Below are 23,211 nucleotides of genomic sequence, written 5' to 3'. Positions count from 1 at the left end.
GAGGACTTCCCCAGAGCGCCCTCCCTCCGTGACCATAGAGTCCTGGCGGACCTTTGTCCCAGAGCGCCCACGTGGCGCCCACCGAGTCCCGGCCCCCCCCCGATGGCGGCGTCTCCTCCTGGGTTCTCCCCCCTCCCGCCCCGGCTCCCCCACCCCCTCCCCCATCCCCCCCCCCTCACCCCCCCCGGGAGCCGCCGCAGCCCCTCCCCCCCCACCCCCCCCGTCCCCCCCCCTGGTCCGGGGAGCTTTGGGGGCGCCGCGAGGCCGCGCGGTACCGGGGGGGGGGGGGTGGGGGGGGAGGGGCGGGGGTGGGTGGGTGAGGGGAGGGGCTGCGGCGGCTCCCGGGGGGGGGAGGGGAGAGGGGGAGGGGGAGGGGGAGGGGGGTGGGGGAGGGGCTGCGGAGGGCGGCGGAGCGTGGGGGAGGGGCACAAGGGGGAGGGGTGGGGGGGAGGGGCACAAAGAGGGGGGGGGGTGGGGGAGGGGGGGGGTCCTGACCCCCTCCCCCCCCCCCCCCCCCCCCCCAGAGGCTGCTGCTGCCCCAGGGGTACCCCGAGAGCGTCAGCGGGGACTATGGCAGGTACCAGCCTGGGACAGCCTGCAGGTACTGGGGGCACTGGTTTATACTGGGAGGGCACTGGGAGGCACTGGGAGGGGACTGGGAGGGAGTCGGGGGGGATGGAAGGGGACCTGGAGGGGACTGGGAGCACTGGGAGGGGGCTGGAATGGACTGGGAGGGAATTGGGGGGGACTGGGAGGGACTGGTTTATACTGGGAGGGCACTGGGAGCAGTTTAGGAGGGGCCTGGGGAGGACTGGGAGAAGTTTGGGGGGGACTGGGGGGGATTGGGGGGGACTGGGGGGGGCTGGGGGGGACTGGTTTATACTGGGAGAGCACTGGGGAGCAGTATAGGAGGGGACTGGGAGCACTGGGAAGGGATTGGGGGAGACTGGGAGGGGATGGGAGAGGATTGGGAGGGAATTGGGGGGGACTGGTTTATACTGGGAGGGGACTGGGGGGGGGACTGGTGTATACTGGGGGGGACTGGGAGAGGGTTGGGGGGGATTGGGAGGGACTGGGAGTGCACTGGGAGAAGTATAAGGAGGGGACTGGGAGCACTGGGAGGGGATTGGGGGGGACTGGGAGGGGGTGGGGGGGGACTGGGAGCACTGGGAGGGGACTGGGAGGGGAATGGGGAGGGGATTGGGAGGGAACTGGGGGGGATTGGGAGAGACTGGTTTATACTGGGAGGGCACTGGGGGGCACTGGGAGAAGTATAGGAGGGGTTCTGGGAGCACTGGGAGGGGATTGGGAGGGGATTGGGGAGGGTTGGAGAGGGGACTGGGAGGGACTGGTTTATACTGGGAGGGCACTGGGGAGGGGGACTGATGTATACTGGGAGGGACTGGGAGGGGACTGGGGGGTACTGGGAGCAGTATAGGAGGGGACTGGGAACACTGGGAGGGGACTGGGGGCACTGGGAGGGTTGGGGGGGATTGGGGGGGACTGGTTTATACTGAGGAGGAGGCTGGGAGATGTATAGGAGGGGACTGGGAGGGGCTGGGAGGGACTGGGGGGGAGTGGGGGAGGGGATTGAGAGGGAATTGGGGGACTGGGAGCGACTGGTTTATACTGGGAGGGCACTGGGAGCACTGGGAGGGCACTGGGGGGCAGTTTAGGAGGGGACTGGGAGCACTGGGAGGGGACTGAGGGGGGACAGGGAGGGGATTGGGAGGGGTTGGGGGGGGGTTGGGGGGGACTGGTTTATACTGGGAGGGGGCTGGGGGGACTGGGAGGGGGTGGGAAGGACTGAGGGGAACTGCGAGGGGATTGGGGGGGACTGGTTTATACTGGGAGGGCACTGGGAGCAGTTTAGGAGGGGATTGGGAGCACTGGGAGGGGATTGGGGGGGGACTGGGAGTGACTGGTTTATACTGGGAGGTCACTGGGGGGGGGACTGATGTATACTGGGAGGGACTGGGAGGGGACTGGGGGGTTACTGGGAGCAGTATAGGAGGAGGACTGGGAGGACTGGGGGGGACTGGGAGGGGGTTAGGGGGGGATTGGGGGGGACTGGTTTTTACTGGAGGGGGCTGGGAGCTGTATAGGAGGGGACTGGGAGGGGGTTGGGGGGGACTGGGAGGGGACTGGTTTATACTGGGAGGGGCACTGGGGGGGGACTGGGGGGGTACTGGGAGCAGTATAGGAGGGGACTGGAGGGGTTAGGGGGGGATTGGGGGGAATTGGGGGGGACTTGTTTATACTGGGAGGGGACTGGGAGGGACTGGGAGGGATTGGGGAGGGGATTGGGAGGGAATTGGGGGGGACTGGGAGCGACTGGTTTATATTGGGAGGGCACTGGGGGGGACTGGTGTATACTGGGAGGGTCTGGGAGGGGGTTGGGAGGGGACTGGGGGGGACTGGTTTATTCTGGGAGGGCACTGGGGGCAGTTTAGGAGGGGACTGGGAGCACTGGGGGGGACTGGGAGGGGATTGGGGGGAATTGGGGGGGACTGATTTATACTGGGAGGGCACTGGGGAGCTAGTGTAGGAGGGGGCTGGAATGGACTGGGGGGGGAACTGGGAAGGACTGGGAGGGGATTGGGGGGGACTGGTTTATACTGGGGAGGGCACTGGGAGCACTGGGAGGGACTGGAAGGGATTGGGGGGGACTGGAGGGACTGAGTTTATACTGGGAGGGCACTGGGAGCAGCACCCTGAGGGGTGTCCTGGGGTCTTGAGGGCTTACTGGGAGCACTGGGAGTTACTGGGCGGGATCTGGGCCTTTGTAGCTATCAATACCGGACAATACAGGTCCATACTGGTTTATACTGGTCCTTACTGGTTTGTACTGGTCCGTACTGGCAGGCGCTGTGCAGCACCCTGAGGAGTGTCCTGGGGTCTTGAGGGCTTACTGGGAGCACTGGGAGTTTACTGTGGTGGGATCTGAGCCTTAGTGGCTTTCAATACTGGTTCCTAGTGGTTTATACTAGCTTATACTGGTCCTTACTGGTTTATACTGGTCCGTACTGGCAGGCCCTGTGCCAGCACCCTCAGGGGTGTCCTGGGGTCTGGAGGGCTTACTGGGAGCACTGGGAGCTACTGGGAGGGAGCAGAGCCGTATTGGTTATTGCTACTGCTCCATACTGGTTTATACTGGTTTTATACTGGTTCTTACTGGTTTGTTACTGGTGCGTAGTGGCAGGCACTCTGCAGCACCTGATGAGTGTCCTGGGTCTTGGAGGGCTTACTGGGAGCACTGGGAGTTACTGGGAGGGAGCAGAGCCTTATTGGCTATTGCTACTGGTCCATACTGGTTTATACTGGTTATATACTGGTCCTTACTGGTTTGTACTGGTTTTGTACTGGCAGGCGCTGTGCAGCACGGTGACCGGGACGCTCTCCACCCGCGCCGTGCTGCAGACCGTGGGGGTCGGGGACAGCGCGGCCACTGCCACCGGGGCCACCCTCACCTGGGTGCTGCGCGGTGAGGGCACCCAAAATCCCCCTTTTTCACCCCAAAATCGGCTCCGGCACCCCAAAAACCCCCGGTTTCACCCCAAATTTCCCCTCGTCCCCCCTCTGTTTTCATTCTGGCCCCAAAATCTCTGGTAGTGGCCCCAAAACCCCTCAAAAATTTGGTGACCCCGAATCCTTCATTTTCACCCCCAAAATCTCCCTTTTTCGCCCCAAAATCAGCTCCAGCACCCCCAAAAACCCCTAGTTTTACCCCAAATCTCCCTCGTCCCCCCTCAGTTTTTCGTTTTTGGCCCCAAAATCTCCGGTAGTGGCCCCAAAACCCCTCAAAATTTGGCGACCCCGAATCCTTCATTTTCACCCCAAAAATCCCCCCTTTTCACCCCAAAATCGGCTCCGGCACCCCCAAAAACCCCCAGTTTTCACCCCAAATCTCCCCTCATCCCCCCTCAGTTTTTCATTCTGGCCCCAAAATCTCCAGTAGTGGCCCCAAAACCCCTCAAAATTTGGCAACCCCAAATCCTTCATTTTTCACCCCAAAATTCCCCTTTTTCACCCCAAAATCGGGCTACGGCGCCCCCAAAAACCCCAGGTTTTACCCCAAATCTCCCCTCGTCCCCCCTCAGTTTTTTCATTCTGGCCCCAAAATCTCCGGTAGTGGCCCCAAAACCCCTACAAAAATTGGCGACCCCAAATCTTTCATTTTCACCCCAAAAATCCCTCTTTTTCACCCCAAAATTGGGTCTAGCACTCCTAAAATCCCCCAGTTCCACCCCAAATCTCCCCTCGTCCCACCTCCATTTTTTTATTTTGGCCCCAAAATGCTCAGGTTTCCCCTCAATTTGGTGACCCCCAAAACCTTTCTTTTCTGCCCCCCAAAATCCCCCTTTCTCACCCCCAAAATCTCCTGATTCCCCCCCAAACTCTTTTATATCCCAAAATTTTGTGATTTCACCCCAAAATCTCCTGATTTCACTCCCAGATCCCATTTTATACCCCAAATCTCTTTGATTTCACCCACCAAAAATCTCCTGATTTCATTTCCAAATTGTACATTTTTCCCAAATCTCCCTGCTTTCACCCCAAAATCCCCTAATTTCATTCCCAAATTCTCTTTTTTTCCCAAATCTCTCTGATTTCACTCCCAATAATCTTCAGATTTCACTTCCAAAGTCTCCTTTTTCCCCAAATCTCACTGGATTTCACCCCAAATTCTCCTGATTTTATTCCCATTTTTTCCCAAATCTCCATGATTCCTCCCCAAAATTCTCTAAATTCACTCCCCAAATCCCATTTCTATCCCAAATTTCTCTTATTTCACCCCAAAATCTCCAGATTTCATTCCCAAATTCTACTTTTTTTTTTTTACCAAATCTCAACGATTTCAGCCCAAAATTTACAGATTTCATTCTGAAATTCTGTATTTTCCCCAAATCTCCCTGATTTTGCCCCAAAATCCCCAGATTTCATTCCCAAATTATCGTTTTTCCCCAAATCTCTCTGATTTCACCCCAAAATCTCCAGATTTTATTCCCAAATCTCTCTGATTTCACCCCAAAATTCCCTAATTTCATTCCAAATTCTCTTTTTTCCCAAATCTCTCTGATTTTCACCCCAAACCCCCCTCATTGTCCCCAAAATTTTCCCGTATCCTTCTTCCCTCCTGGTTTAATTCCCCAAATCTCCGGATTTCACCCCAAAGTTTCCTCGCCCCCCAATTTCCTGATTTCACCCCAAAATTTCATGATTTTGACTTAAATTTTTTGTGGGTGTCCCAAAATTGGCTGATTTCACCCCAAAATTGTGTCCCCGCAGATGGGGTGGGGATGGTGACGCGCATCGTCTTCGCCTGGCTCCAGGGGTGAGCACTGGGGGCACTGGGAGGGACTGGGAGCACTGGGAGAGACTGGGAGGGGTCATTGGGCTTACTGGGAGGGACTGGGAAGGACTGGGAGGGGTCACTGGGATTACTGGAGGGACTGGGAGGGGTTATTGGGGTTACTGGAAGTTACTGGGAGCACTGGGAGGGATTATTGGGATTACTGGGAGCACTGGGAGTTACTGGGAGGGTTCACTTGTGTTACTGGGATGTACTGGGAGGGGCTACTGGGAGCACTGGGAGGGGCTACTGGTTGTTACTGGTTATCACTGGGGCTCTTCTTGGCCCACACCAGTCCATACTGGTCCATACTGGTTTATATTGGTCTATATTGGTTATAGGGGTCTGTACTGGTCTATACTGGTTTATACTGGTCCATGCTGGTCTGTATTGGGCCATACTGGTTTATACTGGTCCGTACTGTTTGGTACCGGTCCATACTGGTTGGTACTGGTCTGTATGGGTCCATACTGGTCCATACTGGTTGGTACCAGTCCATACTGGTCCATAATGGTCCATACTGGTTTATACTGGTCCATACTGGTTTATACTGGTCTATACTGGTTGGTACCAGTCCATATTGGTTTATACTGGTCCATACTGGTTGGTACCAGTCCATACTGGTTAATACTGGTTCATACTGGTTTATACTGATCTGTACTGGTCCGTACTGGTCTGTACTGGTCTGTACTTGCCCACACTGGTTTATACTGGTCTATACTGGTCTGGTCTGTACTGGTCCATACTGGTTTATACTGGTCCATATTGGTTGGTACCAGTCTATACTGGTCCATACTGTTTTATACTGGTCTGTACTGGTTTATATTGGTCCATACTTGTTTATACTGGTCTGTACTGGTCCATACTGGTTTATACTGGTCCATACTTGTTTCTACTGATCTGTACTGGTCCATACTGGTTTATACTGGTCCATACTGGTTGGTACTGATCTGTGCTGGTCCATACTGGTTTATACTGGTCTGTACTTGCCCATACTGGTTTATAGTGGTTTATACTGGTCTGTACTGGTCCATACTGGTTTATACTGGTCCATACTGGTCTGGTCTGTGCTGGTCCATACTGGTTTATACTGGTCTGTACTGGTTTATACTGGTCCATATTGGTACCAGTCTATACTGGTCTGTACTGGTCCATACTGTTTTATACTGGTCCATACTGGTTTATACTGGTCCATACTGGTCCATACTGGTCCCTCCCTCACAGACCCTCCCTGGACTGCGAGGCCAAGCAGTGGCGGTGAGTCACGTGACCTCCCGTTAACCCCGCCCCCTTTCCCTTAACCCCGCCCCCTTTTCCTTAACCCCGCCCCCTTTGTCTTAACCCCGCCCCCTTTGGCGGTGGCCCCGCCCCCTCGGGGTGAGGCCCCGCCCCCTGACCTCCCTTGGCCCCGCCCCCTTGCAGGCTGGCCGCTGACGTCATCAACGACCTGGGGCTGGTGCTGGAGCTGCTGGCGCCGTACTGAGGGGGGGGCGGGGCCTCTGCTGCTGGGCGGGGCCGCCATCGCCAGGGTGTGACGTCACGGGGGGCGGGGCCTCAGGGGGGCGGGGCTTGGGGTGGGAGGGGGCGGGGTTTAGGGGGAGGGGGCGGGGCTTGGGGTTGGGGGAGGTGTTAGAGGGGGACTGGGGGGTACTGGGGGGTTACTGGGAGATACTGGGGGTGTACTGGGAGGGTACTGGGGGGTACTGGAGTGGTACTGGGGGGTACTGGGAGAGTACTGGGAGGTACTGGAGTGGTACTGGGGGGTACTGGGAGAGTACTGGGGTGGGACTGGGGGATACTGGGAGATACTGGGGTGGGACTGGGGAATACTGGGAGTATACTGGGAGATACTGGGGTGGGACTGGGGAGTACTGGGAGGTACTGGGGGGTACTGGAGTGGCACTGGGGGGTACTGGGAGAGTACTGGGGCACTGGGGGTGTACTGGGGCATACTGGGAGATACTGGGGTAGGACTGGGGTGGGACTGAGGAGTACGGGGAATATACTGGGAGATACTGGGGGACACTGGGGGTGTACTGGGAGATACTGGGGGGTACTGGGAGAGTACTGGGGGGTACTGGGGGATACTGGGAGATACTGGGGTGGAACTGGGGGTTACTGGGAGAGTACTGGGGGGTACTGGAGTGGTACTGGGGGGTACTGGGAGAGTACTGGGGGGTACTGGAGTGGTACTGGGGTGGGACTGGGGGTGTACTGGGGGATACTGGGAGAGTACTGGGGGGTACTGGGGGGTGTACTGGGGGTAACTGGGAGGTACTGGAGTGGTACTGGGGGATACTGGGGGGTACTGGGGGTGTACTGGGGGGTACTGGGGGGCACTGGGGGTGTACTGGGGGATACTGGGAGATACTGGGGTGGGACTGGGGAACACTGGGAGTATACTGGGAGATACTGGGGGGTACTGGGGGTGTACTGGGGGATACTAGGGCACACTGGGAGATTACTGGGGGGATACTGGGGGGTACTGGAATGGTTCTGGGGGATACTGGGGAGTACTGGGAGATACTGGGGTGGGACTGGGGAGGTACTGGGGGGTACTGGAGTGGTAATGGGGGATACTGGGGTGGGACTGGGAGGTACTGGAGTGGTACTGGGGGATACTGGAGTGGTACTGGGGGATACTGGGAGTATACTAGAAGATACTGGGGGTGTACTGGGGAGGTACTGGGAGATACTGGGGTGGGACTGGGGGATACTGGGGGGTACTGGGGGGTACTGGAGTGGTACTGGGGAGTACTGGGGGGTACTGGGAGATACTGGGGTAGGACTGGGGTGGGATTGGGGAGTACTGGGAGTATACTGGGAGATACTGGGGGGTACTGGGGGGTACTGGGAGAGTACTGGGAGATACTGGGGGGTACTGGGAGAGTACTGGGGGGTACTGGAGTGGTACTGGGGGTGTACTGGGGGATACTGGGAGAGTACTGGGGGATACTGAGAGATACTGGGGGATACTGGGGGATACTGGGGTGATGTCAAAGGGATACTGGCGAATGTTGGGAGATACTGGGGGATACTGGGAGGCACTGGGGTGCCACTGGGTGCCATTAGGGTCCCATTGGGTGCCCCTGGCTGGTACTGGGTGATACTGGGAGCTACTGGGGTGGCATTATGGTGGCACTGGGGTGTTACTGGGAGCTACTGGGGTGTTACTGGGAGGCACTGGGATGTTACTGGGTGTTACTGGGAGGCACTGGGTGCCACTGGGGTGCCACTGGGTGGCATTAAGGTCCCATTGGGTGCCCCTAGGTGGCACGGGGTGATACTGGGAGCTACTGGGGTGGTGTTATGGTGGCACTGGGAGCTACTGGGGTGTTACTGGGAGCTACTGGGGTGTTACTGGGAGGCACTGGGTGTTACTGGGAGGCACTGGGGTGCCACTGGGTGCCATTAAGGTCCCATTGGGTGCCCCTGGGCGATACTGGGCGATACTGGGAGCTACTGGGCTGCCGTTCTGGTGGCACTGGGAGGCACTGGGGTGGTACTGGGAGCTACTGGGGTGTTACTGGGAGATACTGGGTATTACTGGGAAGCACTGGGCGACATTGGGGTGCCACTGGGTGCCATTAAGGTCCCATTGGGTGCCCCTGGGCGATACTGGGTGATACTGGGAGCTACTGGGCTGCCGTTCTGGTGGCGCTGGGAGGCACTGGGGTGGTACTGGTTGTTACTGGTTCATACTGGGAGCCAACTGGTGTCCCCAGAGCGCGGTGGCGGTGGCGGGCGGGGCCACGCGGGCGGCCGTGGCCGTGCACCAGGCCCGCAGGGAGAACGCGGCCGAGGTGAGCGCCAAGGACGGCAGCCAGGTGAGACTGGTTTGGACTGGGACAAACTGGGAGCACTGGGAGGGGCTGGGGAGGGCGCCGGGAGGGGATTGAGGGGGGTTGGGGGGGTTGGGGGGCACTGGGAGGGCACTGGGAGGGGACTGGGAGGGAGTGGGGTGGTGGGTGGGGTCACTGGGAGGTACTGGGAGGGGTCACTGGGAGGGACTGGGAGCGCTGGGGGTGGGAGTGGGATGATGGGAGGGCGACTGGGTTGTAATGGGAGCTCTGGGAGGGGAACTGGGAGCACTGGGAAGAACTAGGGAGGGCAACTGGCTGGTACCGGGAGCACTGGGAGTGGAAATGGTTCATACTGGGAGCACTGGGAAGGGAACTGGTTCGTACTGGGAGGGGAATTGGTTTGTACTGGGAGCACTGGGAGGGGAACTGGGAGCACTGGGAGGTATTGGGAGGGCAGTGGGCTCATACTGGGCTTACTGGGAGGGGAACTGGGAGGTATTGGGAGGGCAGCTTGTCCATACTGGGCTTACTGGGAGGGGAACTGGTTCATACTGGAGCACTGGGAGGGGAACCGTTTCATATGGGGCTTACTGGGAGGGGAACTGGGAACACTGGGAGGACCTGGGAGGGCAACTGGTTGATACTGGGCTTACTGGGAGTGGAACCAGTTCATAATGGGGACACTGGGAGGAACTGGGAGGGGAACTGGTTCATACTGGGAGAACTGGGAAGGGAAGTGGCTGGGATCTGGGAGCTGTAACTGGTCCGTACCGGCCCATACTGGTCCGTACTGGTCCATACTGGTTCTTACTGGTCTATACTGTTTGTACTGGTTTGTACTGGTCCATACTGGTTTGTACTGGTCCTTACTGGTCTGTACTGGGCAGGAGACGCTGGTGAACGCCGTGGGGCTGCTGCTGGCGCTGCTGCTGCTGCCCCTGCTGGAGGGGCGGCCATGGTGAGGGGGCGGGGCCCCAGGGGCTGATGGGATACGGGAGGACTTTTACTTTCACTTTCGTTTTTGACTGTGGGGGAGAACCACAGCGATTGGCTGGAGAACCCCGGGGGCTGATGGGACGGGGGCGCCGCAGGGGCTGATGGGAGGGGTGGGGAGCCCCAGGGGCTGATGGGAAGGCTCCGAGCCCCAGGGGCTGATGGGATAGGGGAATACTTTCACTTTCGTTTTTGACCATGGGGTGGGGAACCCAAGGGTTGATGGGACGGGGGCGCCGCAGGGGCTGATGGGAAGGAGCAGGGAGCCCCAGGGGCTGATGGGAAGGCTCCGAGCCCCAGGGGATGATGGGATAGGGGAATACTTTCACTTTCAGTTTTGACCATGGGGGAGAAGCTCAGCGATTGGCTGGGGAACCCCGGGGGCTGATGGGATGGGGGCGCCGCAGGGGCTGATGGGAAGGCACAGGGAGCCCCAGGGGCTGATGGGAAGGTCCCGAGCCCCAGGGGCTGATGGGATATGGGATTACTTTCACTTTCATTTTTGACCATGGGGTGGGGAACCCCGGGGCCTGATGGGATGGGGGCACTGCAGGGGCTGATGGGAAGGGTCGGGGAGCCCCAGGGGCTGATGGGAAGGTGTGAGGAGCCCCGGGGGCTGATGGGATAGGGGATTACTTTCACTTTCGTTTTTGACCATGGGGTGGGGAACCCCAGGGGCTGATGAGATGGGGGCGCCGCAGGGGCTGATGGGAAGGGTCGGGGAGCCCCGGGGGTTGATGGGAAGGCTCTGAGCCCCAGGGGCTGATGGGATATGGGATTACTTTCACTTTCACTTTGTACTTTCACTTTCATTTTTGACCGTGGGGTGTGAAACCCAGGGGCTGATGGGACGGGGGCGCCGCAGGGGCTGATGGGAAGGCACAGGGAGCCCCAGGGGCTGATGGGAAGGTCCCGAGCCCCAGGGGCTGATGGGATAGGGGATTACTTTCACTTTCATTTTAGACTTTCGCTTTCATTTTTGACCATGGGGTGGGGAAACCCAGGGGCTGATGGGAAGGAGCAGGGAGCCCCAGGGGCTCATGGGACAGTCCCGAGCCCCAGGGGCTGATGGGATATGGGAGTACTTTCACTTTCACTTTGTGTACTTTCACTTTCATTTTGGACCATAGGGGAGGAGCTCAGTGATTGGTTCGGGAACCCCAGGGGCTGATGGGATGGGGGTGCCGCAGGGGCTGATGGGAAGGGTCGGGGAGCCCCGGGGGCTGATGGGATAGCGGATTACTTTCACTTTCGCTTTGTACTTTCACTTTCATTTTTGACCATGGGGTTGGGGAACCCCAGGGGGTGATGGGATGGGAGCGCCGCAGGTGCTGATGGGAAGGGTCGGGGAGCCCCAGGGGCTGATGGGAAGGAGCAGGGAGCCCCAGGGGCTGATGGGATAGGGGATTACTTTCACTTTCGTTTTAGACTTTCATTTTTGACCATGGGGTGGGGAACCCCGGGGGCTGATGGGACGGGGGCGCCGCAGGGGCTGATGGGAAGGGTCCGGGAGCCCCAGGGGCTGATGGGATAGCGGACTACTTTCACTTTCACTTTGTATTTTCACTTTCGTTTTTGCCCATGGGGGAGGAGCTCAGGGATTGGCTGGGGAACCCCGGGGGCTGATGGGACGGGGGCGCCGCAGGGGCTGATGGGAAGGGTCGGGGAGCCCCGGGGGCTGATGGGAAACGTCCCCGCAGGCTGAGCTGGCTGCTGGTGGCCCTGCTGGTGGCCGCCCACCTGGGCTGCAACCTGAGGGCGGTGGGGGCCCTCTGCATGCCCACCCTCAACAGGCCCCGCCTCCGCCTCGCCCTGGGCGGGGCCTTGCGGGGAAGCCCCGCCCCCAAGGCCCAGGCCACGCCCCCCGGCGGTGACGTCATCAACCTGCCCGTACCCGGCCCCGAGGAGGTCAACCCCCGAGAGCCGCTGCTGCCCGGTGAGGATGGGGTCACCTGGGGTCATGTGGGGTCACCCGGGGTCACTCGGGGTCACTTGGGGTCACTCGGGGTCACCCGGGGTCACCTGGGGTCACTTGGGGTCACCCGGTGTCACCTGGGGTCACCTGGGGTCATGTGGGGTCACCTGGGGTCACCTGGGTGTCACTCGGGGTCACCCGGTGTCACCCGGGGTCACCTGGGTGTCACCCGGGGTCACTCGGGGTCACCTGGGGTCACTCGGGGTCACCTGGGGTCACTTGGGGTCACCTGGGGTCACCTGGGGTCACTCGGGGTCACGTGATGTCACCCCTTTGTCACCCAGTGTCTTTGTGTCACCCCCCCCCCGGTCACCCAATGTCAGCCTTTTGTCACCTGGGGTCGCCCAACGTCACCCAGTGTCACCTTAGTGTCACGCGGTGTCACCCAATGTCACCCTGTGTCACCCCCTTGTCACCCAATGTCACTCTTCGTGTCACCCAGTGTCAACCTTGTGTCACCCAATGTCACCCTACGTCACCCCCTTGTCACCCAATGTCACCCTCATGTCACCCAGCGTCACCCAGTGTCACCCAGTGTCACCCCCGTGTCACCCAGTGTCAACCTTGTGTCACCCAATGTCACCCAATGTCACCCTACGTCACCCCCTTGTCACCCAATGTCACTCTCACGTCACCCAGTGTCAACCTTGTGTCACCCAATGTCACCCAATGCCACCCAACGCCACCCAAGGTCACCCTACATCACCCACTTGTCACCCAACGTCACCCTCATGTCACCCAATGCCACCCTTGTGTCACCCAGTGTCACCCCCATGTCTCCCAATGTCACCCAATGCCACCCTCGTGTCACCCCCCTTGTCACCCAACTTCACCCCTGTGTCACCCAATGTCTCCTTCTTGTCACCCAGTGTCACCCAATGTCACCCCCATGTCACCCAACCTCATCCTGGGGTCACCCAGTGTCACACAATGTCATCCAATTTCACCCTCATGTCACCCAACCTCACCCTTGTGTCACCCAGTGTCAACTTAATGTCACCTAACATGACCCAATGCCACCCAACATCACCCCTGTGTCACCCATTGTCACCCAACGTCACCCAACTTCACCCCCCTTGTCACTCAACGTCACCCAGTGTCACCTTAATGTCACCCAACGTCACCAGTGCCACCCAACATCACCTCCGTGTCACCCAGTGTCACCCAACGTCACCCTTTTGTCACCTGGGGTCACCCAATGCCACCCAGTGTCACCCTTGTGTCACCCAGTGTCACCCAATGTCACCCCCATGTCACCCAACGCCACCCTTGTGTCACCCAGTGCACCCAACGCCCCCCAATGCCCCCCCACATCACCCAATGCCCCCCCCCAACGCCCCCCCACGTCACCCAGTGTCACCCACCACCCCCGTGTCACCCAATGTCACCCAACGTCCCCCCCCAATGTCCCCCCCCCTCCAGGCTTCAGCACCCGCCTGCGCCTCCACCTGGGCGCCCCCCTGCACCGCCTGGTCAAGAGGTGAGGAGGGGGGGAAATTGGGGGGTCGGGGGGGGGTCCCCAAATTGGGGAGGGGTCCCTAAATTGGGGGTGGGGTCCCCAAATCGGGGGGGGGTCCCCAAATTTGTCCCCGCAGCGTGGCCGAGCTGAAGAAGGCGGGCGGAGTGCGGCACCCCGCGACTACCTCATCGTGCTGCGCCCCAGCCAAGGTGGGGGGGGGGGGTCCCCAAAATTTTTGGGGGGGGGTCCCCAAATTGGGGAGGGGTCCTGAGTCCCAACAGGGGGGTCCTCAACCTAATGGGGGGGTCCCCAAATCAGTGGGGGGGGTCCCCAAGTCAATGGGGGGGGTCCCAAAACCAATGGGGGGGTCCCCAAATCAATGGGGGGGTCCCCAAACTCAACGGGGGGGTCCCCAACCCAATGGGGGGGTCCTCAACCCAATGGGGGGGTCACCAACTCAATGGGGGGGTCCCCAAATAAGTGGGGGGGTCCCCAAACCAATGGGGGGGTCCCCAATTCAATGGGGGGGGGTCCCCCAACTCAACGGGGGGGTCCCCAACTCAATGGGGGGGTCACCAACCCAACTGGGGGGTCCCCAACCCAACTGGGGGGTCGCCAACTCAATGGGGGGGTCCCCAAGTCAATGGGGGGGTCCCCAACTCAACGGGGGGGTCCCCAACCCAATGGGGGGGTCCCCAACTCAACGGGGGGGGGGGGTCCCCAAGTCAATGGGGGGGTCCCAAAACCAATGGGGGGGGTCCCCAAGTCAATGGGGGGGTCCCCAAATCAGTGGGGGGGTCCCCAACCCAATGGGGGGGTCCCAAGTCAATGGGGGGGTCCCCAACCCAATGGGGGGGTCCCCAACCTAATGGGGGGGGTCTCGAACCCAATGGGGGGGTCGCCAACTCAACGGGGGGGTCCCAAACTCAACGGGGGGGTCCCCAAATCAGTGGGGGGGTCCCCAACTCAATGGGGGGGTCCCCAACCCAATGGGGGGGGTCCCCAAATCAAAGGGGGGTCCCCATCCCAACGGGGGGTCCCCCAACTCAATGGGGGGGGTCCCCAACCCAATGGGGGGGTCCCCAAATCAAAGGGGGGTCCCCATCCCAACGGGGGGTCCCCAACTCAATGGGGGGGGTCCCCAAAACCCAATGGGGGGGTCCTCAATTCAATGAGGGGGTCCCCAACCCAATGGGGGGGTCCCCAAATCAATGGGGGGGTCCCCAACCCAACGGGGGGGTCCTCAAGTCAATGGGGGGGTCCCCAACCCAATGGGGGGGTCTCCAACTCAATGGGGGGGTCCCCAACATAACGGGGGGGGTCCCCAAGTCAATGGGGGGGTCCTCAACCCAACGGGGGGGGTCCCCAAATCAATGGGGGGGGTCCCAACTCAGTGGGGGGGTCCCCAAATAAGTGGGGGTGGGTCCCCAACCCAATAGGGGGGTCCCCAACCCAATGGGGGGGGTCCCCAACTCAACGGGGGGGTCCCCCAAGTCAATGGGGGGGTCCCCAACCCAACGGGGGGGTCCCCAAATCAATGGGGGGGTCACCAACTCAATGGGGGGGGTCCCAAAACCAACGGGGGGGGTCCCCAACTCAATGGGGGGGTCCCCAACCCAATGGGGGGGTCCTCAACCCTAATGGGGGGGGTCCCCAAATCAGTGGGGGGGTCCCCAAGTCAATGGGGGGGGTCTCCAACCCAATGGGGGGGTCCTCAACCCAATGGGGGGGTCCCCAAGTCAATGGGGGGGTCCCCCAACTCAATGGGGGGGGTCCCCAAATCAATGGGGGGGGTCGCCAAAATCAATGGGGGGGTCCCCAAGTCAATTTGGGGGGGTCCCAAACCCAATGGGGGGGGGTCCCCAACTCAAGCGGGGGGGGTCCCCAAACCAACGGGGGGGTCCTCAACCCCAACGGGGGGGGTCCCCAAATCAATGGGGGGGGTCACCAACTCAGTGGGGGGGGTCCCCAAAACCAATGGGGGGGGTCCCAAACCCAATGGGGGGGTCCCCAAGTCAATGGGGGGGGTCCCAAAACCAATGGGGGGGGTCCCCAAGTCAATGGGGGGGGTCGCCAACCCAACGGGGGGGTCCCCAAGTCAATGGGGGGGGTCCCCAACCCAATGGGGGGGTCCCCAACTCAATGGGGGGGTCCCAAACCCAACGGGGGGGTCCCCAACACAGTGGGGGGGTCCCCAAGTCAATGGGGGGGTCCCCAACCCAATGGGGGGGGTCCCCAAGTCAATGGGGGGGTCCCCAACCCAATGGGGGGGTCCACAACCCAATGGGGGGGTCCCCAAGTCAATGGGGGGGTCCCAAACCCAATGGGGGGGTCCCAAAACCAATGGGGGGGTCCCCAACCCAACGGAGGGGTCCCCAAATCAATGGGGGGTCGCCAACCCAATGGGGGGGTCCCCAAATAAGTGGGGGGGTCCCAAAACCAATGGGGGGGTCCCCAAGTCAATGGGGAGGTCCCCAACCCAATGGGGGGGTCGCCAAATCAGTGGGGGGGTCCCCAACTCAATGGGGGGGTCCTCAACTCAATGGGGGGGTCGCCAACCCAATGGGGGGGGTCCCAAACCCAATGTGGGGGTCCCCAAGTCAATGGGGGGGTCCCAAACCCAATGGGGGGGTCACCAACATAATGGGGGGGTCCCCAACCCAAAGGGGGGGTCCCCAACCCAATGGGGGGGTCCCCAAATAAGTGGGGGGGTCCCCCAACTCAATGGGGGGGGTCACCAACTCAATGGGGGGGTCCCCAAATCAATGGGGGGGTCCCCAAATCAATGGGGGGTTCTCCAAGTCAACGGGGGGGTCCCCAACCCAATGGGGGGGTCACCAACCCAACAGGGGGGTCCCCAACCCAATGGGGGGTTCCCCAACTCAATGGGGGGGTCCCCAAATAAGTGGGGGGGTCCCCAACCCAATGGGGGGGTCCCCAAGTCAATGGGGGGGTCGCCAAATAAGTGGGGGGGTCCCAAACCCAATGGGGGGGTCACCAACATAATGGGGGGGTCCCCAACACAATGGGGGGGTCTCCAACCCAATGGGGGGGTCCCCAACTCAGTGGGGGGGTCCCCAAGTCAATGGGGGGGTCGCCAACATAATGGGGGGGTCCTCAACCCAATGGGGGGGTCCCCAAATAAGTGGGGGGGTCCCCAAATCAATGGGGGGGTCCCCAAGTCAATGGGGGGTCACCAAATCAGTGGGGGGTCCCCAACTCAATGGGGGGGTCGCCAACCCAATGGGGGGGTCTCGAACCCAATGGGGGGGTCCTCAACCCAGTGGGGGGGTCCCCAACTCAATGGGGGGGTCTTCAACTCAATGGGGGGGGTCCCCAAATCAATGGGGGGTCCCCAACCCAATAGGGGGGTCTCCAACCCAACGGGGGGGTCCCCAAATCAATGGGTGGGTCCCCAAGTCAATGGGGGGGTCGCCAACCCAACGGGGGGGTCCCCAACCCAACGGGGGGGTCCCCAAATCAATGGGGGGGGTCGCCAAATCAATGGGGGGGTCCCCAAATCAGTGGGGGGGGTCCCCAAATCAATGGGGGGGTCCCCAAATCAATGGGGGGGTCCCAAAACCAATGGGGGGGTCGCCAAATCAATGGGGGGGTCGCCAAGTCAATGGGGGGGTCCCCAACTCAATGGGGGGGTCCCAAAACCAATGGGGGGGTCGCCAAATCAATGGGGGGGTCCCCAAATAAGTGGGGGGGTCCCCAACTCAATGGGGGGGTCCCCAAATCAATGGGGGGGTCCCCAACCCAACGGGGGGGTCCTCAAGTCAATGGGGGGGTCTCCAACTCAATGGGGGGGTCCCCAAATCAATGGGGGGGTCCCCAACCCAACAGGGGGGTCCCCAAGTCAATGGGGGGGTCCCCAAATCAAAGGGGGGTCCTCAACCCAAAGGGGGGTCCCCAACTTAATTGGGGGGGTCCCCAACTTAATTGGGGGGGTCCCCACCCTAACGATGGGTCCCCCCCCCGCAGGCTGGGTGGGGGTGGGGCTGCGTCACGGGGCCCCCCCCGACACCCCCCTGCGGGCCTGCGCCCACGCCCTGCTGCTGGAGGAGCTGCTGGGCCCCGAGCTGCCCCCGGGGGCACCCATGGGTGCTGCCCTGCGCCGCCTCCAGCACCGCCTGCGCCGCTGCCGTGAGTGCCGGGGGGGGTCTCGGGGGGGCTTTGGGGTGGGTTTTGGGGTCCCCAGGGGGGGTTGGGGGGAGCCTAGGGGGGATTTGGGGTCTTTGGGGTGGTTTTGGGGTCCTGGAGGGGTCCCTAGGGTGGTTTTGGGGGGGCTCCGAGGTGGTTTTGGGAGGTTGGAGGGGTCCCAAGGGTGGTTTTGGGGGTCCCTGGGGTGGTTTTGGGGGTGTTTGGGGTGGTTTGGGTTGGGCTCGAGGTGGTTTTGGGGGGTCCTGGGGGGGTTGGAGGGGTCCCTAGGGTAGTTTTGGGGTCCCCGAGGTGGTTTTGGGGGTCCTGGGGGGTTGGAGTGGTCCCTAGGGTGGTTTTGGGGGGGCTCCGAGGTGGTTTTGGGGGTCCCCAAGGGGGTTTTGGGGTCTTTGGGGTGGTTTTTGGGGGCCCCCAAGGTGGTTTTGGGGGCCCCCAAGGTGGTTTTGGGGTCTTTGGGGTGGTTTTGGGGGCCCCCGAGGTGGTTTTTGGGGTCCCTGGGGTGGTTTGGGGTCCCCTAGGTGTTTTTTGGGGTCTTTGGGGTGGTTTTGGGGAGTCCCCGAGGTGTTTTTGGGGTGCTTTGGGGGTCTTTGGGGTGGTTTTGGGGTCCCCATGGGGGGTTAGGGGGGGGCTAGGGGGGTTTTGGGGTCTTTGGGGTGGTTTTGGGGGTCCTGGAGGGGTCCCTAGGGTGGTTTTGGGGTCTCTGGGGTGGTTTTGGGGTCCCCAGGGTGGTTGGGGGGGGCTAGGGGGGATTTGGGGTCCCTAGGGTGGTTTTGGGGGGGCTCCGAGGTGGTTTTGGGGTCCCCATAGGGGTTTGGGGGGGGCCTAGGGGGGTTTTGGGGTCTTTGGGGTGGTTTTGGGGGTCCTGGAGGGGTCCCTGGGGTGGTTTTGGGGTAATTTGGGGGGGCTCCGAGGTGGTTTGGGGAGGTTGGAGGGGTCCCAAGGGTGGTTTTGGGGGACTCTGGGGTGGTTTTGGGGTCCCCAAGGTGGTTTTGGGGGTATTTGGGTTGGTTTTGGGGTCCCCGAGGTGTTTTTTGGGTCTTTGGGTTGGTTTTGGGATCCCCGAGGTGGTTTTTGGGGTCCTTGGGTTGCTTTTGGGGTCCCCAAGGTGGTTTTGGGGTCTTTGGGGTGGTTTTGGGGGTCCCCAAGGTAGTTTTGGGGGTCTTTGGGGTGGTTTTGGGGATCCCCGAGGTGGTTTTTGGGGTCCCTGGGGTGGTTTTGGGGTCTTTGGGGTGGGTTTTGGGGTCCCCAAGGTGGTTTTAGGGTCTTTGGGGTGGTTTTGGGGTCCCCAAGGTGGTTTTAGGGTCTTTGGGGTGGTTTGGGGGATCCCCGAGGTGGTTTTTGGGGTCCCCGAGGTGGTTTTGGGGTCTTTGGGGTGGGTTTTGGGGTCCCCAGGGGAATTTGGGGGGGGCTAGGGGGATTTTGGGGTCCCTAGGGTGGTTTTGGGGGTCCTGGAGGGGTCCCTAGGGTGGTTTTGGGGACTCTGGGGTAGTTTTGGGGTCCCCATGGGGGGTTGGGGGGCCTAGGGGGGTTTTGGGGTCTTTGGGGTGGTTTTGGGGGTCCTGGAGGGGTCCCTACGGTGGTTTTGGGGGTCTCTGGGGTGGTTTTGGGGGTCCCTGAGGTGTTTTTTAGGGTCTTTGGGCTGGTTTTGGGGGTCCCCAAGGTGGTTTTGGGGTCTTTGGGTTGGTTTTGGGGATCCCGAGGTGGTTTTTGGGGTCCCTGGGTTGGTTTTGGGGTCCCTGAGGTGGTTTTGGGGTCTTTGGGGTGGTTTTGGGGATCCCCGAGGTGGTTTTTGGGGTCCCTGGGGTGGTTTGGGGGTCTTTGGGGTGGTTTTGGGGTGGTTTTGGGGGTCCTGGGGGGTTGGGGGGGGGCTACGCTGGTTTTGGGGGTCTTTGGGGTGGTTTTGGGGGGGGTTGAGGTGGTTTTGGGGGTCCTGGGGGGTTGGAGGGGACCCTAGGGTGGTTTTGGGGTAATTTGGGGGGGCTCCGAGGTGGTTTTGGGAGGTTGTAGGGGTCCCAAGGGTGGTTTGGGGGATCCCTGGGGTGATTTTGGGGGTATTTGGGTTGGTTTTGGGGTCCCTGAGATGGTTTTGGGGGTGTTTGGGGTGGTTTTGGGGTGATTTGGGGGTCCTTGGGGTGGTTTTGGGGTCCCTGAGGTGGTTTTGGGTGGTCCTGGGGCATTTGGGGCGTCCCTAGGGTGGTTTTTGGGGGGTCTTTGGGGTGGTTTTGGGGTCTCCAAGGTGTTTTTGGGGTCCTTGAGATGATTTTGGGGTTCCCAGTGGGGTTTTGGGGTTCTCGGTTGGGTTTTGGGGCTGGTTTTGGGGTGGTTTTCCTGGTTCCTGGGCTTCATTTTGGGGCTCCCTGGGGCCATTTTGGGGTGCACTGTTGGTTTTTCTGGGGTCTTGGGGACGATTTTTGGGGTCCTGGGCTTAATTTTGGGGTCTCGGGGGGGATTTGGAGGTTTTTGGATGGTTTTTGGGGCTGGTTTTGGGGTGGTTTTCATTGTTCCTGGGCTTGCTTTTGGGGCTCCCTGGGGCCATTTTGGGGCTGGGAGTTGTGTTTTTGGTGTCCCGGGGACATTTTTGGGGGTCAGGGGATGGGATTTTGGGGTCAGAGGATGGGATTTTGGGGTTCTTGGATGGGTTTTGGGGCTGGTTTGGGGTGGTTTTCCTGGTTTTGGGGCTTCATTTTGGGGCTCCCTGGGCCCATTTTGGGGCTGAGAGTTGGGTTTTTGGGATCCCCGAGACATTTTTTGATGTCCCGATGACATTTTTTGGGCTCGGGGGATGGGATTTTGGGCTCAGAAGATGGGATTTTGGGGTGCTTAGATGGGTTTTGGGGGCTGGTTTTGGGGTGGTTTTCCTGGTTCCTGGACTTCATTTTGGGGCTCCCTGGGCCCATTTTGGGGCTGAGGGTTGGGTTTTTGGTGTCCCGGGGACATTTTTTGATGTCCCGATGACATTTTTTGGACTCGGGGGATGGGATTTTGGGATCAGATGATGGGATTTTGGGGTTCTTGGTTGGGTTTTGGGGTGGTTTTCTTCATTCCTGGGCTTCATTTTGGGGCTCCGTGGGGCCATTTTGGGGCTGAGAGTTGCATTTTTGGGATCCCGGGGCCATTTTTTGACGTCCCGATGACATTTTTTGAGCTCTGGGAATGGAATTTTGGGCTCAGAAGATGGGATTTTGGGATTCCCCACCCATCTCCCCGTTTTGTCCCCCCCCAACAGCTCCGGGCTCGGTGCCGTGGGCCGCCTTGGCCGAAAGCTCGCGGATTTGGGATGACGTCATCGGCCCCGCCTTCCTCCGCGGTAGGTGACGTCATCATGACGTCATCGCCTTGGCGTGACGTCATCAGCAAGGCGATGACGTCATCCCCAAAATTTTAGGCTTGGCCAACGCCGGTTGGCTGACGGAGCGCCACCAACTGGCCCCCGACGAATGGCGGCTCGACTGGGCGGGGCTGGGGGGCGGGGTTTCGGGGGAGAAGCCCCGCCCACCTTGACCCCACCCCACCCGATTTCCCCCAAAATTACCCCAAAACGGCGCAAGGAGCGAAAATCGCTTTTTTTTTCCACAACCGGATCAAATTTCCCCGGTTTTTGGGGGGCGATTTACGAAAATTCACATTTTTTGCATCCCTTCTAGACTTTTTGCACCCAAAAAGCAAAGTTTGAGGGTGGTTTTGGGGTCGTTTGGGATGGTTTTGGGTCATTTGGGGTGGTTTGGGGTCATTTGGATGGTTTGGGGTCATTTGGGATGGTTTGGGGTCATTTGGGACGGTTTTGAGGTAATTGTGGGCAACCTGGATGTTTTGGGATATTTTGATGAAATTCTTCAGATTTGGGACATGCGTTTGAATTTTGGGGCGAATCGGGTGTTTTAAGACATTTTGATGATTCATAAATGCTTTGGGAAGATTTCAGCAACGTTCTGGGGTTAGTTTGGGATGTTTTGGTGTTTCTGAGCGTTTCGGCGGCGTTTCTGGGTGTTTTCACCTTATTTGAAGGATTTGAGGGCATTTTGGGGGACAAACGACATTTATTAGGGTTTTGGGGGTAAAAACAACATTTTTGGGGCGTTTCTTCACATTTCCGAGGTAGCTTTGGGGGAATTTGGGGGAAATCCCGACACTTTGGGGCCAATTATGGGATTTTGGGGGTTATGAGGATTTTGGGGAAATAACAACATTTTTGGGGCGTTTTTTCACATTTCCGAGGTAGCTTTGGGGGAATTTGGGGGGAAATCCCGACACTTTGGGGCCAATTATGAGATTTTTTGGGGGAAATCCTTACACTTTGGGGCCAATTATGAGATTTTGGGGGTTATGAGGATTTTGGGGTAATAACGACATTTTGGGGGCATTTTTTCACTTTTCCGAGGTAGCTTTGGGGGAATTTGGGGGAAAATCCCGACACTTTGGGGCCAATTATGAGATTTTTGTGGGGAAATCCTGACACTTTGGGTCCAATTATGGGATTTTTGGGGTTATGAGGATTTTGGGGTAATAACAGCATTTTTGGGGCGTTTTTTCACATTTCCGAAGTAGCTTTGGGGGAATTTTGGGGAAATCCTGACAATTTGGGTCCAATTATGAGATTTTTGGGGGGGAAATCCTGACGCTTTGGGGCCAATTATGAGATTTTTGGGGGGAAATCCCGACACTTTGGGTCCAATTATGGGATTTTTGGGGTTATGAGGATTTTGGGGGTAATAACAGCATTTTTGGGGCGTTTTTTCACATTTCCAGGTAGCTTTGGGGGAATTTTTGGGGTAAAATCCCGACACTTTGGTCCAATTATGAGTTTTTTGGGGGGAAATCCCGACACTTTGGGGCCAATTTTGAGATTTTTGGGGGGAAATCCCGACACTTTGGGGCCAATTATGGGATTTTTGGGGGTAAATCCCGACACTTTGGGTCCAATTATGAGATTTTTGGAGGGAAATCCCGACACTTTGGGTCCAATTATGAGATATTTTGGGGAAAATCCTTACACTTTGGGTCCAATTATGAAATTTTTGGGGGGAAATCCTGACACTTTGGGTCCAATTATGGGATTTTTGGAGGAAATCCTGACACTTTGGGTCCAATTATGAGATTTTTGGGAGTTATGAGGATTTTGGGGGTAAAAACAACATTTTTGGGGCGTTTTTTCACATTTCCGAGGTAGCTTTGGGGGATTTTGGGGGAAAATCCTGCCACTTTGGGTCCAATTATGAGATTTTTTTGGGGGGGAAATCCCGACACTTTGGGTCCAATTATGGGATTTTTGGGGGTAAATCCCGACACTTTGGGTCCAATTATGAGATTTTTTGGGGGGAAATCCTTACACTTTGGGTCCAATTATGAGATTTTTGGGGGAAAATCTTGACAATTTGGGGCCAATTATGGTATTTTTGGGGTTATGAGGATTTGGGGGGTAAAAACAACATTTTTGGGGCGTTTTTTCACATTTCCGAGGTAGCTT

At 59.2% G+C, this 23,211-nt stretch overlaps 1 protein-coding gene across 1 annotated transcript in view; it reads left to right on the top strand.

The window, feature by feature from the left end:
• RUSF1 (RUS family member 1) overlaps positions 1–21,668 on the top strand; it is a 22,833-nt gene extending 1,165 nt beyond the window's left edge. Inside the window, 16 exon segments of the mRNA XM_068664538.1 lie at positions 355–415; positions 527–582; positions 585–601; positions 3,370–3,484; positions 5,290–5,335; positions 6,578–6,610; positions 6,776–6,830; positions 6,832–6,882; positions 9,079–9,180; positions 10,044–10,114; positions 11,850–12,085; positions 13,547–13,604; positions 13,720–13,792; positions 17,571–17,732; positions 20,974–21,054; positions 21,133–21,668. Coding sequence (XP_068520639.1) covers positions 355–415; positions 527–582; positions 585–601; positions 3,370–3,484; positions 5,290–5,335; positions 6,578–6,610; positions 6,776–6,830; positions 6,832–6,882; positions 9,079–9,180; positions 10,044–10,114; positions 11,850–12,085; positions 13,547–13,604; positions 13,720–13,792; positions 17,571–17,732; positions 20,974–21,054; positions 21,133–21,156 — 1,241 coding nt within the window. The 3' untranslated portion in view covers positions 21,157–21,668.
• Positions 21,669–23,211: the final 1,543 nt, after the last annotated feature.

Source organism: Anas acuta, chromosome 33, assembly GCF_963932015.1.
Source record: "Anas acuta chromosome 33, bAnaAcu1.1, whole genome shotgun sequence".
Lineage (NCBI taxonomy): Eukaryota > Metazoa > Chordata > Aves > Anseriformes > Anatidae > Anas > Anas acuta.
Note: the sequence above shows the minus strand (reverse complement) of the source record. Positions and strands in the feature narration are given on the sequence as shown.